Source organism: Bubalus kerabau, chromosome 17 (genome assembly GCF_029407905.1).
Source record: "Bubalus kerabau isolate K-KA32 ecotype Philippines breed swamp buffalo chromosome 17, PCC_UOA_SB_1v2, whole genome shotgun sequence".
NCBI classification, from domain to species: Eukaryota; Metazoa; Chordata; class Mammalia; order Artiodactyla; family Bovidae; genus Bubalus; species Bubalus kerabau.
This window is the reverse complement of record NC_073640.1, coordinates 6,820,366-6,838,634: the sequence shown is the minus strand read 5'-3', so window position 1 is coordinate 6,838,634 and position 18,269 is coordinate 6,820,366. Positions and strand designations below refer to the sequence as shown.

Below are 18,269 nucleotides of genomic sequence, written 5' to 3'. Positions count from 1 at the left end.
AGATCTTTAATCCATTTTGAGTTTATTTTTGTGTATGGTGTTAGAAAGTGTTCTAGTTTCATTCTTTTATAAGTGGTTGACCAGTTTTCCCAGCACCACTTGCTAAAGAGATTGTCTTTTCTCTATTGTATATTCTTGCCTCCTTTGTTAAAGATAAGGTGTCCATATGTGCGTGGATTTATCTCTGGGCTTCCTATTTTGTTCCATTGATCTACATTTGTTCCATTGATCTACATTTCTCTCTTTGTGCCAGCACCATACTGTCTTGATGACTGTGGCTTTGTAGTAGAGCCTGAAGTCAGGTAGGTTGATTCCTCCAGTTCTATTCTTTTTTCTCAAGATTGCTTTGGCTATTCGAGGTTTTTTGTATTTCCATACAAATTGTGAAATTATTTGTTCTAGCTCTGTGAAAAATACCATTGGTAGGTTGATAGGTTTTGCCTTGAATCTGTAGATTGCTTTGGGTAGTATACTCATTTTCACTATATTGATTCTTCCAATCCATGAACACGGTATATTTCTCCATCTATTAGTGTCCTCTTTGATTTCTTCCACCTACGTTTTATAGTTTCTTTATATAGGTCTTTGTTTCTTTTGGTAGATATATTCCTAAGTATTTTATTCTTTGCATTGCAATGGTGAATGGAATTGTTTCCTTCATTTCTCTATTTTCTCATTGTTAGTGTATAGGAATGCAAGGGATTTCTGGGTGTTGATTTTATATCCTGCAACTTTACTATATTCATTGATTAGCTCTAGTAATTTTCTGGTGGAGTCTTTAGGGTTTTCTATGTAGAGGATCATGTCATCTGCAAAGAGTGAGAGTTTTATTTCTTCCTTTCCAATCTGCATTCCTTTTATTTCTTTTTCTGCTCTGATTGCTGTGGCCAAAACTTCCAAAACTATGTTGAATAGTACTGGTGAGAGTGGGCACCCTTGTCTTGTTCCTGACTTTAGGGGAAATGCTTTCAATTTTTCACCATTAAAGATAATGTTTGCTGTGGGTTTGTCATAGATAGCTTTTATTATGTTGAGGTATATTCCTTCTATTCCTGCTTTCTGGAGGGTTTTTATCATAAATGGGTGTTGAATTTTGTCAAAGGCTTTCTCTGCATCTATTGAGATAATCATATGGTTTTTATTTTTCAATTTGTTAATGTGGTATATTACATTGATTGATTTGTGGATATTGAAGAATCCTTGCATCCCTGGGATAAAGCCCACTTGGTCATGGTATATGATCTTTTTAATGTGTTGTTGGATTCTGATTGCTAGAATTTTGTTAAGGATTTTTGCATCTATGTTCATCAGTGATATTGGCCTGTAGTTTTCTTTTTTTGTGGCATCTTTGCCAGGTTTTGGTATTAAGTTGATGGTTGCCTCATAGAATGAGTTTGGAAGTTGACCTTCCTCTGCAATTTTCTGGAAGAGTTTGAGTAGGATAGGTGTTAGCTCTTCTCTAAATTTTTGGTAGAATTTAGTTGAGAAGCCGTCTGGACCTGGGCTTTTGTTTGCTGGAAGATTTTTGATTACAGTTTCAATTTCTGTGCATGTGATGGGTCTCTTAAGATTTTCTATTTCTTCCTGCTTCAGTTTTTGAAAGTTGTACTTTTCTAAGAATTTGTCCATTTCTTCCATGTTGTCCATTTTATTTGCATATAGTTCTGATAGTAGTTTCTTATGATCCTTTGTATTTCTGTGTTGTCTGTTGTGATCTCTCCATTTTCATTTCTAATTTTATTGATTTGATTTTTCTCCCTTTGTTTCTTGATGAGTCTGGCTAATGGTTTGTCAATTTTATTTACCTTCTCAAAGAACCAGCTTTTGGCTCTGTTGATTTTTGCTTTGGTTTCTATTGCATTTATTTCTGCCCTAATTTTTAAGATTTCTTTCCTTCTACTAACCCTGGGGTTCTTCATTTCTTCCTTTTCTAGTTGCTTTAGGTGTAGAGTTAGGTTATTTATTTGACTTTCTTCTTTTCTTGAGGTATGCCTCTATTGCTATGAACCTTCCTTTTAGCACTTCCTGATTGATGTCAAAAAATCATCTAACTCTGTGGGTCAATATTAGATTTCTACTCTTTCTCCTTAGTGTGAGGCGAGGTTGCTGAAGATAACACAGCTACAATTGGCATGCTCTCCAGGTAATTTTAACACAGTGCTGAAGTTGAAGAAGTATTGGTCTAGAAGACTTGTGATGGCACCCCACAAATGAAGATGGTCCCACTTCTCCTGAGAGAGCAGAAAGGAAAATACCTACATAAAACCTCCTAGTTATCACCTTTCTCTTAACTGCAGACCCAGATGTTTTTCCATGATTTGCTCCTTTGATCCTCTGTCTCCACGGTTAGTAAAAGTAAGAAACATATTCAGTAGGATCCTAGGAGTATCCTGGAGAATACCCATGTTACTAAAATCTTTACTAGTTTTTATGTCTTACAAGTTTAACTATTGATATTTTTTTAATGACCCAACTTTAAAATTAAGCAACCTTCATTTCTGCTTAAAAAAAAAGTACCATTCTGGTGAGTGATGTTGCTAGTGGGACAGGTTATACATGTGTGAGGACAGGAAATACATGAAAAACCTCAGTAATTTCCTCTTCATTTCATTGTAAATTTATTTTAAAAATAAAGTCTTTAAAAATTAAGCAACAATAACTATCTGTACTATTATTAATGTTTAGTTGTGGGTTGTGATTTTTAGGGTGTTTTTTTTTCTGAGTCAGATGTACTGAAGATAATTTACACAGAATAAAACTGAGTAATTCTGTGTATTGCTCTAGGAATTTTGACAAATGCTTCAAGTCACATAAGTTACCATAACACTCAAGACATAGAACATATCCTTTACCTGTTTTCTTTTGTAAAATTCCTCTTGCCTTGAAGCGATTGGCAAAGAGATCTTTTTTCTGTTCCTATGATTTTGCTTTTTCCAGAATATCTTAGAAATCGAATGATCCAGCACAGAGCCTTTTAAGTCAGGCTTCTATTAGTCAGTCCCATGCACTGAAGATTCATCCATGCTGTTGGTGTGTATCAGAAGAGCACTTCTTTTTACTGTTTAGTAATATTCCATTGTACAGTGTAGATACACCACAGTAAAATGGAATGTTTATCCACTGGATTATTCATTAAACCACTGGTTTATTCATTAAACCACTGACATTTGGGTGGTTTCCAGTTTTAGAAGACTATGCATAAAACCAATATAAACCTGTTCATACAGATATTTCATTTCTCTTCTGCAAATACCTAGGAGTGGGATTGCTGGATCTTATAGTAAATGTGTGTTTAGATTTATAAAAAATTGCCAAAGAGACAGTACCATTTTGCACTTGGCACCAGCAATGCAAATTCCAGCTTCTCTATATTCTCAGCAGTTGATATTGTCAGTTTTTTTTGTTTCTTTTTGTTTTATTATATTTTTACAATGTCAGCCATTCTGATAGCTATATACCTGTATCCTATTGTGGTGTTAAATGTAGTACATCTCCCTAATGACTAATGATATTGAAAATCTTTTTATATGCTTCTTTGAAATCTGTGCATTTTATCTTACAAAATGTATGTGCAAATCATTTGCCCATTTGTTAATCTGAATTTTTTTAAACTGCACTGTTAGAAGGTTCTTCATATATTTAGCCTCTATCAGATATGGACTTTGCAAATGTATTTTCCCCATGTGTGACTCTTTCCCATTTTTTAAACAATGTCATGTTAAAAGCAGTTTTTAATTATGATGAACCTCAATTTATCATTTAAAAATTTATGGGTTATGCTTTTGATGCTCTATCTAAAAAATCTTTGCTTAACCCAAGGTCACTAAGATTTTCTTCCATATTTTCTTAGAGAAGTTTTATAGTTTGTGGGTTTACATTTAAGTTTATGATTAATTTGAATTATTTTTGGTATGCAGTTTGAAGTATGGTTGAAATTCTTCTGTTTTTGCAAATGGATTCTAATTCTGCTATAAAAAGGTACTTTTAAAATTTCAATTTTTCATTACTAACATATAGAGATATAATTTGTTTTTGCATATTGAACTTGCATCCTATTACCTTGCTAAACTCACTTTTAAAAAAAATTCTTAGGAATTTTCTACCTAGAAAACCATGTCATCTATAAATGGAGACATTTTATTTCTTCCTTTCTAATCTATAGGCCTTGAATTCCTTTTCTTTACTTACTACTTGTGCTAGAACTCACAGTAGGATACTGAATAGGATTGGTGAGAACAGACATCTTTGTTTAGATCCTGATCTTAGAGAGGAAGTATTAAGTCTGTGACAATTCAGGATAAAGCATTACATTTTTAGATTTTCACAAATGTCTTTTAAAATATTGAGGAAGTTTAAGTTCCTAGTTTCCTTAATTTTTATAAATAGGATGTTAAATTCTTCCATTTACTTTTCACATATTTTTTCAAAAAACTTGTTTTCATATTCATAAATTCTTTAGGTCAACAATATTTATGAAGTTTTATATCTGCAGAACAACTTTAAAAAGGGGACTTTATCATTCATATCTTTTGTGCTTTTGGTAAAATGTTTAACCATGTTATCTGTGACTTCTGACATTAATAATACTAGTAGTAACAAAATTCCACACCCATCCACATTTTAAAAAATGAAAATAAAGACTTGGAAATAGGAGCCAGCTAGCATCTGGTGCATCTGGTACCTGTGGGTCTCACTTATTTTTGTTTATTCATCCTGCTTTCTCAAGGCTTCTGGGTTGTTTTTTCTTTCCTAGAAAAACATGGCTAGATATAAAATTTTCAACATATCTGGTTTGTGTGATAGGACCAAGATACTTTTCTTTTTATTTTCATCTTTCCATTTTTCTGTTCAAAGAAAATCTAAGAATTCTGTGCCTCAACGAATCATTCTTACTGTCTCAACAAATGGTGCCACCAGCTTTACTCAAGTCAGAAGCCTGGAGGTCATCCTCATACCCTGTCACCCTCACCCCAAATCGTACTGCATTCACCTCCCTGACTGAGCCCCTTATCTAAGCCCCATGCCAACCATTGCCTAGTTCAAGCCTTCGTCACTGTCCTTGTCTTACACTCAAAGGTCACTTTCCTGGATCATGAGAACTAAGCCAGTTCTCAGCCTTCAAGTATCCCAGTCCTAATTAGTGTTCCAGCCCCAGTGCCTTCAGGATAACTTTCACATAACTCACCTCTGCTTTTAAGGCCCACTTTGCATGATCCCGTATCTAGAAGCCCCACATCTGCCCCGTTTATCTTATTTGGAAAGGAAAAAAATAAATAAATAAACGTGTCTAGGGCTTTGCACCTTCAGGGGTGCAGGCTGCCCACACAGAGAAAATAGGGGGCATCCATTACTCTGACACTGCTGCTCTTCAGACAGGGCCATTTATGCATGAAATGCTCTGTGAACTCACAAGAGGATAAGCCCCGACCCTAAAGTAGATGTGGTGGACAGGAGGGCCAGGGAAAACTCGGGGACTGTTTCACTAATGTCTGAGGTGAACCCGCAGGTCTCCAAACACTTACACTGTTTTTAATCCTTGTCCTAATATTGTGAGCCTCCCTGTGCACCCCCATTCTCATAGCAGCTAAATGCTTGGTTTCTTAGCCTCTCGCCACAGACCTCAGGGACCAGATACGCCCTGTGGTGGAGGGCTGTCATGTGCATTGCAGGGTATTCACAGCATTTCTGGCCGCTCCCTCTGGATCCAGTAGCTCTCAACCCCCCACAGCTGCAACAGCCAAACACGTCTCAGATATTGCCAAATGTCCCCTAAGGGAGTGAGTCGCCTGGGATGGAGAAGCCCTGCTCTGAGTGAAAAGATGCTGTGTGCTCAAGTTCAAGACGGGAAGTCTGCAAGAAAGAACCCCTAAGGAATCGAGTTGGCAGCAACCTCAGTCAAAGCAGAACAATTCCCCAGGGTCAGTGGTAAATGGGGGAAGCCGGCCTAAGCCCCTGCAGCACTCAGATCAGAGCCAGCTGTGAGGAGTGCATGTGATGAATAGAACAATTTCTCCATTGTCACGCAAAATCATTGCACTTCTCTGGATGCAGCCTGCGTTTACAACCTCATCTCTTTGTACATAACTTTTCCCTCTGTGAAATATCCTATGTCATCTTCAAGTGACTGTGTAAGGCCTACTGGCAGACCAGGAGGTTGAGATGATAAAGATTAGGGATGGTAGGTATAATGGCAGGCCATTTTTTTTTAACAATGTACATACACCTTTTTATAGGCCAGTATCATCTTTGCTTTTTAGCTAAGCAACTTCTGCTATGCATCTCCATAAACTCAATGCATTGTCAGATCAACTCTTTCTCTGCTGAGCCTCTAGAATAAACCTTCATTTCAGGATATACTTTTAAGGTAAATAAATATTTCTTCTATTTGCATTTTAAGTTCTAGAGGTAACTAAAAGCATAAAAAAGTAATGAATCAGTCTCGAACCTAACTGACTTCAGAGAGGTTATAAATGGCCACATATGCTTATTTCATTCTCTGCTTAAAATATGTATTTTCTGTGACACTATATTTTAACTAAAAAATTTCGGTTCAGAGTATTCATATATTGAATATACAAAACAGCAGGTCCCACTGATTTAGAGTAAGAACGCACACACACAAACTGGCGGGGGGAAAAAAGAGAATGAAAGTTGAAATATGTTTGATTAAACTGACTTTGATTCTACTGATGCTCTAATTTCACCCCAGGCCCAACAGTAGAAAACTCACCATACATCCTTAATAATGTTATGCAGCACTGAGGTGCTCCTATATGGATAATGGCATGTAGACACTGAGGAAGGATGGAACGAATTTATGAACCAAACAGAGATGCTTTGTGGTTTCTTTCTCTTGGAATCTTAACAAGGCCCGCTGTCACGGCATTTATTCTAGGGCTTTCCATTCTATAGGGGCACTTTGTTGACTGACTAGGGGGATGATTTCAGACACTGCTTATGGGTTTTCAAAAGAGAAGTCTGACTAATTATTATGTAGCAACATGGCTCTTAGGTGACATCTCTTTGCTTAGACACGCTGAGGGCGCGTCGCCATCACTTACTGTCTCCGCGGCACAGCAGAGGCCCCAGTTTATACGCTGCTTCTGAGTGCGGCCGGCCAGTGTCTGTGATCACAATCCTAGTCACCGGCAGATGTTCCTTATAAGAGAGGAACCCAGTGTCATTGGTCCTGAAAGACAGTAACGACAACAACAAGGTTCTTAAACTATCCCGATTAACAGAGTCAGAAAGGAAACAACAGTCCTTATTGCATTTCAAAGCCAAGATGTCCTGAGCTGAATGGATACCCATAAAAGGGTCGGGAGCAAAGGGCTCATCTGAGGATGGAAAAACAGGGCAGTGTTTTAGCGTTCCTTGCAGTCCGAATATAGCTGGTGCTTTTAAGTTCTGTTGGCCACTTTTTGCCTTTTAAATGAGATGGTTACTCCATTGCCATTTAATGTAATGATTGATAGTGGGTTTTTAGATCTATCGTTTTGGTATTTATTTCTTATTTTTCCTCCCACAGGACATCTTGCATTTCTGCTCCCCCTTTCATGCCTCCTCTTGGTTTACTCCATATTTCTTTTGGTATTCAATTTTATTTTTTCACTCACTCTTTAGCTATATATCTGCTTATTTTATTTTAATATTTGCTTCATGGATTATAAGACGCATCCTTAATTCATCACAGTCTACTTAGATTTTATGTTGTATTACTTAAAATGTCATAAGCTTCCTATGGGATAATTTTTAACACCCTTCCTACACAAACACCTGTTCTTTATGCCATGGTTGCAATATATTTTAAATCCAGATGCTACAAGCTTTATAATACAATTAAATAGTGAATTTTAATTTATTTAATCAAGAGAAAAATTTAAACACTGCTTTTTCCATTTACTGACATATTCATGATTCCCAGTGCCCTTCATTCCCGCCTGAAGATCTATTTTAAATGGTCTGTTTAGCCTGAAGAATTTCCATCACTATTTCTTATGGTACAGTTCTGCTGACAACAAATTCTCTCTGCATTTGTTTAATCTGAACAGGACTTTATTTTACTTTCATTTGTGAAATGTATTTTTGTCCTCTGTCAAAGTCTAGGTCGACACTGCCTTCTCTTTCCCCACAAAAGGTGTCATTTCATTGTCTTCTGATGGGAGGTCACCTTCATTTGCATCCTGATTACCCTGTGTGGAAGGTGTTCCACCAGATTCACCCAAACTGACTACTTTCAAAACATCATTGAAGTTGTATTAGTTATCTGTTGATACTAATGCATAACAAATTATCCCCCAAAACAAAGTGGTAGCTTAAGACCTTTTATATAATCTGTGATTCTTCTGCTTTACGACCCTCTGGTTCAGCATCTCAAGGCTACACTCAAAGCGTTGGCAAGGATTGAAGTCAACTCAGTGCTCGGGTGGGGAAGGCTCACTCCTGTGGCTACTGGCAGTATTCTACTACTTGCTGGGCACTGAACTGAAAGCCTTGGGTATTCACCAGCTGCTGGTTGAGGGTGACCCTCGAATCTTTGTCCACAACAGCTCACAACATGGCAGGCTGCTGTATCAAACAAGAAGGCTAGAAGATGCAGAGTGAATTTCAAGCATGTTAGAAGTCATAGTCTTTTGTAACTCAGTCTCTGAAGTGACATCTCATCATTTTACCATATACTATTCTTTAAGAGCAAGTCACAAGGTCCATGCAACACATAAGAGAAGGAAATCACACAGTGGTGTGAATAACAGGCAGTGTGGATAATTGGGGGCCATCTTGGGGGCTTGCTTCCAGAGATGTTTATTAAGCAAATTTGAGAGATTTTCAGCCATGGTTTCATCAAACGATATATACTTTTGCCTCATTTTATTTCCTGCCGCTCTGGGACTCCAATTTCTTGCCTGTTAAATCATAGATATTTTCCCACAAGCCACAAAGGGTCTGTCAATTTTTCTTTCAAAATTTTTTTTTTCCTGCATTCTTCAGATTGAATGATTTATACTGATCTGTCTTCAGGTTTACTGAAGATTTCTTTTGCTAACCCCCATAAGAGTTGAAATCTATGCAGTGAATATTTAACTTCAGATGTTGTACTTTTCTGTTCTAAAATGTACATTTGCCTCTTTAATAAAGTTCTAATTTATCTGCTTAGAATACCCTTGGTTCCTTTGTGATTACTTTTACCTTTAATTTTTTATACATTTTTTTTAAGAGTTGATTTAATATGTTTGCCTGCTAATAAGACACCAGTGACCCAGCACCTGTTTCTTTTTTTTTTTTTTTTTGGATGGCAGTAGATTTATTTTCAAAAACAATGCAAGCAAGAAGATAGCGGAGGTACATCTTTAAAATACTGAAAGACAAAAAAACAAACAAACAAACAAACCTGTCATCCTAAAAATTTTCAGAGAGAAAAAAGGATTACTCACATAAGATAAATAACTTATATTAAGAAAGCTATTATATTTCTAACTGTACCTGTTTCTGCTGGAACTTTTATTTTCTTGACTTTGGATCAAAGTTTGCTTTTTTTTTTTTTTTTTTTTTTGGAATAAGCAACCATTGCTATAATATTCTGGATTTTATGGGTGATACACTGTAGAGACTCTAGAATCTGCTTTCCTTCTCAGAAGGCTTGGTTTTTGTTTTCACAAACAGTTAAATCACAACCTTATCACAATAAACGCTGGAGGCTTGTTTTTACTTCATCGGGGTGGTCCTGGGTCAGTTTCACTGGTAGTTTTCAATCATACTCAGTTTGGGGACATAGTCTTTGCTGTAAAGGCCTGGACCTTCTGTCATTTCTATATCTAGGGCTTTACAAAGCCCAAGTCAACCAAGGAGACTTACACTCCCAATCTGGTCTCTCTGGTGGTTGCTGCTGAAATCCCTGTATCGCGGGATCAGTGGTCCAGCTGCATCTCTCTGCTTGGTTCCTAGAAATCGCCCCTGTGCATGTACAGCTCAGAGGTCAGGGTTCTAGAGGAGCTGATACAGTGGTCTCCTCTCAAGTGGTTTTCTCCATTCCAAAATGTCCAGAAATCCATTTCCAGTCATTCTGGTTGCTCTGAATCTTCTTCTGATACCTGCAGCTGCCCCCACCTCCACAACCCCGCACCCAGACTCTAGTAACCTCTTTGAGTTCTAGCCACCCCATGGCAGGTGATCTGGTGAGTAGTTTCAAAGAAAAGGCATCTAAACATAAATCTCATCCACTGATACTCCCTTCTTTGAAGGGTTGAAGGCTCACAACCCTGGGAGTTTCTGCCTACATTTGGTTATTTTCCACTTGCTTCAAGTTCAGTTCAGTTCAGTTCAGTCACTCAGTCCTATCTGACTCTTTGTGACCCCATGAACTGTAGCACATGATTCATGGGGTCGCAAAGAGTCAGACACAACTGAGCGACTGAACTGAACTGAACTGTAGCATGCTAGGCCTACCATCACCAACTCCCGGAGATTTCCCAAAATCATGTTCATTGAGTCAGTGATGCCATCCAACCATCTCATCCTCTGTCGTCCCCTTCTTCTCCTGCCCTCAATCTTTCCCAGCATCAGGGTCTTTTCCAATGAGTCAACTCTTCGCATGAGGTGGCCAAAGTACTGGAGTTTCAGCTTTAGCATCATTCCTTCCAAAGAAATCCCAGGGCTGATCTCCTTCAGAATGGACTGGTTGGATCTCCTTGCAGTCCAAGGGACTCTCAAGAGTCTTCTCCAACACCACAGTTCAAAAGCATCAATTCTTCAGCGCTCAGCTTTCTTCACAGTCCAACTCTCACATCCATACATGACCATTGGAAAAACCATAGTCTTGACTAGACGGACCTTTGTTGGCAAAGTAATATCTCTGCTTTTGAATATGCTATCTAGGTTGGTCATAACTTTCCTTCCAAGGGGTAAGCGTCTTTTAATTTCATGCCTGCAATCACCATCTGCAGTGATTTTTCAGCCCAAAAGAATAAAGTCAGCCACTGTTTCCACTGTTTCCCCATCTATTCGCCATGAAGTGATGGGACTGGATGCCATGATCTTAGTTTTCTGAATGTTGAGTTTTAAACCAACTTTTTTACTCTCCTCTTTCACTTTCATCAAGAGGCTTTTTAGTTCCTCTTCACTTTCTGCCATAAAGATGGTGTCATCTGCATATCTGAGGTTATTGATATATCTCCCAGCAATCTTGATTCTAGCTTACGCTTCTTCCAGCCCAGTGTTTCTCATGATGTACTCTGCATAGAAGTTAAATAAGTAGGGTGATAATATACAGCCTTGACGGACTCCTTTTCCTATTTGGAACCAGTCTGTTCTTCCATGTCCAGTTCTAACTATTGCCTCCTGACCTGCATACTGGTTTCTCAAGAGGCAGGTCAGGTGGTCTGGTATTCCCATCTCTTTCAGAACTTTCCAGTTTATTGTGATCCACACAGTCAAAGGCTTTGGCATAGTCAATAAAGCAGATGCAGATGTTTTTCTAGAACTCTCTTGCTTTTTCGATGATCCAGAGGATGTTGGCAATTTGATATCTGGTTCCTCTGTGTTTTCTAAAACCAGATTGAACATTTGGAAGTTCACAGTTCATGTATTGCTGAAGCTTGGCTTGGAGAATTTTGAGCATTACTTTACTAGCATGTGAGATGAGTGCAATTGTGCGGTAGTTTGAGCATTCTTTGGCATTGCCTTTCCTTTGGGATTGGAATGAAAACTGACCTTTTCCAGTCCCATGGCCACTGCTTAGTTTTCCAAATTTACTGACATATTGCGTACAGCACTTTCACAGCATCATCTTTCAGGATTTGAAATAGCTCTACTGGAATTCCATCACCTCCACTAGCTTTGTTTGTAGTGATGCTTCCTAAGGCCCACTTGACTTCATGTTCCAGGATGTCCAGCTCTAGGTGAGTGATCACACCATCATGATTATCTGAGTCATGAAAATCTTTTTTGTACAGTTCTTCTGTGTATTCTTGCCACCTCTTTTTAATATCTCTGCTTCCTTTAGGTCCATACCATTTCTGTCCTTTATTGAGCCCATCTTTGCATCAAATAGTCCTTGGTATCTCTAATTTTCTTGAAGAGATCACTAGCCTTTCCTATTCTATTGTTTCCTCTATTTCTCTGCATTGATGGCTAAGGAAGGCTTTCTTATCTATCCTTGCTTCAAGTAGGTGTTTTTAATAAATAGTTTTCCTGGGATTATAAATGTTATCTGGGGTTAGGTTAGTTCTACACAAGCTACTTAAGCATAAGCAGAATTTAATATGAAAAGTTTCAAAATCTTATTTTTAAATATTATTTTTAATGAATAAAATGTCATGCAGGGATAGGAGAGTTATTGGTGACTGACGTTGTTGTTTAGTTGCCACGTCATGTCTGATTCTTTAGTGACCCCATGGACTGTAGCTGGCAGGCTCCTCCGTCCATGGGCTTTCCCAGGCAAGAATACTGGAGTGGGCTGCCATTTCCTTCTCCAGGCACTCTTCCTGACCCTAGGACTGACCCCGCATCTCCTGCATTGGCAGGTAGATTCTTTACCACTGAGCCACCTGGGAAGCCTATTGGTGATTAGATTAGTTTTTTAAAAAAAATTTTTATTCACATTTTAAAATACACTGTGGGCATTTGTGTGTGTGTGTGTGTGAAGGCAGCAAGAATAAAAAAGTATCTTCCAAAAATAGTAGAAAATTTGAAAAACTGGGCTTTAAGTAAGAGAGACAATGTTCTTCATGATGAACACATAACAATAAAAGTACAATGATGACTGCATACAGATGCCTCCTTTAGAGGCATAAAATAATCTGCTTTTTGATCTAACACAGTCTTTGATATTTTTCAAATGAATAAATGTAATGTCAAATGAATAAATAAAACATTTCAAGCTCAATATAAAATCTAAATATTGTCGATTTCCTTTTTCAAAATATGATAAACAGAATATCAGTTTTTCATAGTATAATGCATCCTTTAAGAAAATAAAAGAGCTACATGTTTAAGTAATTGTGGGAAAGTCTAAGCTTACATATTTAAAGGTTTATAGGCAAGACTACTGAAGAGATATGTTAGTTTTAAATATATTTATTTAAATATAATTTATGTAAATTTTAATATATTTATGTAACTATGTTTTGAGAATATAATTCTTAATTATTCTTAATTTCAAAGATAATGATAATTGACTCAAAATGAAAAGCAAGCATGAACCAGATGCCTCTGTTTCATCATATCACAAAAATAAAAGGTGCATGACTCATGCTCTATTACCACAACATTCAAATAAAAAGATCACAATCTTCCCATCTAGAAATCAGATTAGTTGCAATACATTTCATCAAACATACCTTTATCTCATTTCTTCACTGTACTAAGTTGTTCAGTATCTACCTAGCTACATAGTGGCAGTGAGTCATTTAAAGCTAATAATGAACTTGATTTGCATAAGGGCCATGACAATCACCATTCATCCCGGCCAGCGTCACAGTTGCAGCGATACTGAGAGTCAGCGCAGCTCCCCTCCAGTCCACAGCTACATTGGTGAGGAGCAGGCAAAGAGCCTCCCCAGTAAGTTTGTGTTTCATTGGTTCTTCCAACCCACCAGCTTAGAGGGGTTCCATCTGAAAAATAAAGGTGAGAAAAACGACACCTGCTTTATAACCTGTGACCTTCCATCCCAGTATAATTCCCTTCTTTCCCAAATCATTAAAAAAAATGAAAGGAGGAAAGACTGGTTTGATGTAGTGATATTCCAAACTTCATAACTGATGGTATTTCCTTAAGAAAGCTTTTAAAAAATATATTTTATTATTTAAGCTTAAATGATTGATATATTTTTCTTTGAATAGGAAAGAAACCAGCAGTTTCTATTTAATTCAGGCATAATATAAAAAAAAAATGTACTGAGAGTTCACACATGACATTTCTTTAAAAATAATTTTTTGAAACAACAAGGCATCAAATTATAATCCACAGGAATTAACATATGAGAAACAAAATTGATTTGAGAACATAATATGCCTACTGGAACATTATGAAATGCTGTGTAAAGTCAGTGATTTATCTCAATATACTTATCGACTAAAGATAAACTAGCTGTTTAGGCATGGTATGGCATTCCCTCACTATGATTCAAGATATATTCGAAAGTACATATTTTTTCTTCTGTTTACTGGCTTGGCTACTTCTTCAGAGACTACAGAAATAACACTGAAAGATCTTTATGCCCAAAGCAAATACGACACTCAAAAACAAAGTTTCCCTCAACCAAATGCATTTCTTTCTATGATGAATGTTCAGTTACCAACTCCTTCACGGAGCTAAGACTAAAATGATGCCAAGAAGCTAGAGCAAGGAATAGACGGAACATTTAGATATGGTTTGCAGGAAATCTGTCTTAGGGGAAAAACAAGTTAGAGGGGAAAAATCACAGTCACTGGAGAGTCAGGGCGTGAGAAGAAGGCAACATCAAATCAGTCAGCTCTTTAAAGGTGTGCGATCATCTTTCCACTGACTTTCAAACCTTTCAAGTTGTGGCCACTAGCCTTCCTTTTACTAATTTCTCCCTTACTTACAAATGCCAATGCTCATAAATCTTACTATTACATTGGATCTGTGCTAATGCAGGTAAGTTCTCACTCAGCATTACTATACATTCCTGTGCACTGTGCCAAGAAATCAAGGAGCTGTTGGAGGCTTATGTTAACGTACTACTCAATATCAACAATCTTCATTCTCTTTAACTGCATGATTAACTCATCAACTGAAGGCAAAACCTACTTGAAACATTTAATAGATCTATTTCGACATTCTGCTTAAAACATTATGTGGTTATAGATTTTTAAAAAATAAATCATTATTCTTAAATACTGAATAGTATTTTCACATCTAAATTTGCTATCTTCCCTAGGAAGTAGAAACCACTGAATATTTTAAGGATACCAAATACCTCTGATTTCCTTAGTCTTATTGAAGTGTCCTAAAGAATTTATATAAGAAAGAATTAAGAAAAGCATGAGAAAATTTTAAAGTTGAAATTAAAACAATAAAATATCAGGAATGACGGTGGATCACTTCTACTCCCATAGTTATGAATAAAATTTCAAATGGCTTAAGTATTCCCACTGACCACCCTTCCAGTGTGCCGAGCTGGAGGACCCACATCTCGCTGGAAACATTTTCATAAACATTTCCACTTTATTCATCCATAATCACAGCACCATTATTGCTTGATGCTGTTATAGTTTCAAGATTTGAAACTGTAAATTTAACTTGTCTCACACCTCCTTCCTGATCTTTCCCGTACATTCCTTATTGCAACCTCAAAATCCAAACTGTTCCTTCTTTTCCACCTCAAACCCATTCTATATGGATTCTAGGGTCATGGACCTGAAAAAAATCTGTGTATTCAATGGCTACCCCCAGCCCCGGTTCTAGAGCCTTCTAGAGTTTACTATTCTCTTCGCCAGTGGCTCCCAAGCCTGGCTGAAACACCTGGGGAGCCTCAAGAGCAAGATGTGTGGCGCCACCAGCCCTGACGGCAGGAAACACTTTCACACTCACTGCCATCCCCTCGCCGTCGTGTGGGGCTTGGCTCACTCACTGGCATCCTTGGGGATTTTGTTTTCTTGTTCTTTTAGAGTTTGACTCATTTGTGACTCTGACCATTGTCTTTCCTTTTCTTTCTTCTCTAGTCAAGCAACTTAGTTTCATTTTGTTTCATCACATTCATTTACCCTTCTGTATTTATGGTTCTCTTTTCTCTTAGAAGGGTTTCCCTTGTGGCTCAGCTGGTAAAGAATCTGCCTGCAATGTGGGAGACCTGGGTTCAATTCCTGGGTTGGAAAGATCCCCTGGAGAAGGAAAATGCTACCCTCTTCAGTATCCTTTGTTCAGGGGGTCACAAAGAGTCAGACATGACTGAGTGACTTTCAATTTTCCTCTTAGACTACACTTCCATACTTGCTTATCTATTTATATAGATTCCAAGATAGATATTCACTAACAATGAACCATCAGTCGCATACTAAACTGGTAGGATCACTGTAAGCATGATGCACTGGAGAGCTGGAAAGAGAGGTGAGTGAAGTGAAGTTGCTCAGTCATGTCTGACACTTTGCAACCACATGGACTGTAGCCCACCAGGCTCCTCAGTCCATGGAATTTTCCAGGCAAGAGCACTGGAGTGGGTTGCCATTTCCTTCTCCAGGGGATCTTCCCAACCCAGGGATCGAACCCGGGTCTCCCACATTGCAGGCAGACGCTTTACCGTCTGAGCCACCAGGGAAGCTCACTTCAATTTCACTTTATATGTGTTGCCCCACCCTCCACCTGGTGGCATGGAGGTGTCTAGACAGAAGAATCTGTATTGGCCAGAGGAGCGAGGAGGACATCAGAGCTTCTTAAACAGTACAGGGTCCTGATGGAAGCAGTGTTTCTTAAAGGTTAATTTTCTTTACACAGATTAATCGTGTGGATGCTACATTGGGTGGGTAGGAGATAAGGACTGATGGCCAGTTGAGAGGCCAGTAGGAAAGGTCTTGCAATAGCTTCATGTATCCAGTCATTAAAGCCTACATCGAGGCAGACCTGGTGGGACTCGAGATAGTCTCACATAATGAGATGTTCTAAAGGGAGAAAACACAAACTAGAATCAGAATTTAGGAGCAGAAACTGATTATTAAAGGTAGAATAAGAGAAAGAGTTAAACATGGTTTTCTGATTCCTATTTGAGCTACTGGGGAAAAAAAAAAAAAAAAAAGCCATGTTTCCAGCAGCCTGCTCTAATTTTCAGTTATACCCAGAGGGTAACTTGTCAACAATCCGTGAAAGAGTCACACGGAAGAGTCACTTTCAGAAAACAGAGTCATATTTTTATTAGCTCTTTCCCATGATAAAAACAAACTGAATGTGTCACTTGCCCTTTACAAGGGACTGACACTGAGCATTCACCGAGTATGAGGAGGAAGCCCTTTCTGTGCAGCCCTCCAATTGAGGCCAGAAAGAGACGCCAGAGACAGTCAAGGCTTTGAACAAAGCTCAGTGTCAGCTGACCTTGTTCTTTTCTTCAGGCAACAGCATCTCCGTGACTTCCCGACTGTGACAGGCTTGCTAAACACTTGGGGAGCACACGCCCTGGGCAGCCCTATGCCAGCACCTTGGCAGAATTAAACTCTGCAGGAGCTGGTGCAGTAAGGCACCCCATGGGTAGGGGGACGGATGCCCCAGTTCACTTACCTTCCTTGCTTACTAGCGGCGACTTCTTGCAGTAGTAGGTTAGCTCCTGCTCACAGTGCTCTGCGCGGTTCATGGTGGCCAGGAGCTGCTCCATGCTGGCCACATACTCGAAAAACCCAGTGTAGGGGTTCTCTGGGTTGGTATTTCGGACTCTTGTGACATCAGAGCCATTGTGCTGTATGATGGTCCATGCAGTTTCTTGTATGCAGAAATGGGGGAAGAAAGAGAGGAGACCATCACTAGTCTGCAAAAGTTAAAATAAATAAAGAAAATCAAAATCACCTTTTATCTGAGTCAAATTTTTCTAGTCATCAAACCTCTCTGAGAGGTAGAATCAACAAAAATGGATTCTTAAAATTTTAAAATTATAGTAAAATGATTATTTTCCGTGAAGTTTATATGATTGTCATGCATTTGCAGTGTTTTTATTCTACTTTTTCATAAAATTCAGCCAGAAAGCATTCATGGTAAAAATATTAAGAAAACTGATTATTAAATTTCATACATTTCATCAAATCTGACATTCTACTTTTAAAAGATGCATCATTAATTTTGTTTAAGAAAGAAAAGAATAATGCTGCCTATTATAACTGTAAAACACTGCTGATTGTTGATACATCCTGAATTCAGAGATGTTACAGTATGAAAAAAATGCATCTTTGAATCTTTAAAATATTTTAAATTACATAACATAAGCAATGATTTATCCATCCTTGGAAATCATCCATGCTGCCAGCAAAAAGAAAGTCAACTTTTTATGGCCCATATATCTCCCTTCAGACAACTTTTAATTATGAGTGTACATCTATTTCCCTTTTAAATCAAGCTTCAGAGCACTTTTTTTAATAATATGGGAAAATGTACAAAATATTTAAGTGGGGAATGCAGGATACAGAACTATATGTAATATGATTAATCTACATACACAAACACATGCACATCAATACATATTCATAGGACACAGATGTTAGGAAATTACACCAGAATTACCCCTATTTCTTTTAAAGTCAAATTTGAAATATTCATTTAGGTACCATGCGACCTGC

At 37.9% G+C, this 18,269-nt stretch overlaps 1 protein-coding gene across 6 annotated transcripts in view; it reads right to left on the bottom strand.

The window, feature by feature from the left end:
* CNTNAP4 (contactin associated protein family member 4) overlaps positions 1-18,269 on the bottom strand; it is a 285,943-nt gene that overhangs the window by 51,734 nt on the left and 215,940 nt on the right. For all 6 annotated transcript variants that reach the window (XM_055552670.1, XM_055552674.1, XM_055552676.1 and 3 more), the window contains 3 exons: positions 17,224-17,421; positions 13,451-13,607; positions 7,062-7,189 (listed from right to left, as the gene is read on the bottom strand). In XM_055552670.1, the coding sequence (XP_055408645.1) occupies positions 7,062-7,189; positions 13,451-13,607; positions 17,224-17,421 (483 nt within the window). The remainder of the gene's footprint in view (positions 1-7,061; positions 7,190-13,450; positions 13,608-17,223; positions 17,422-18,269) is intronic.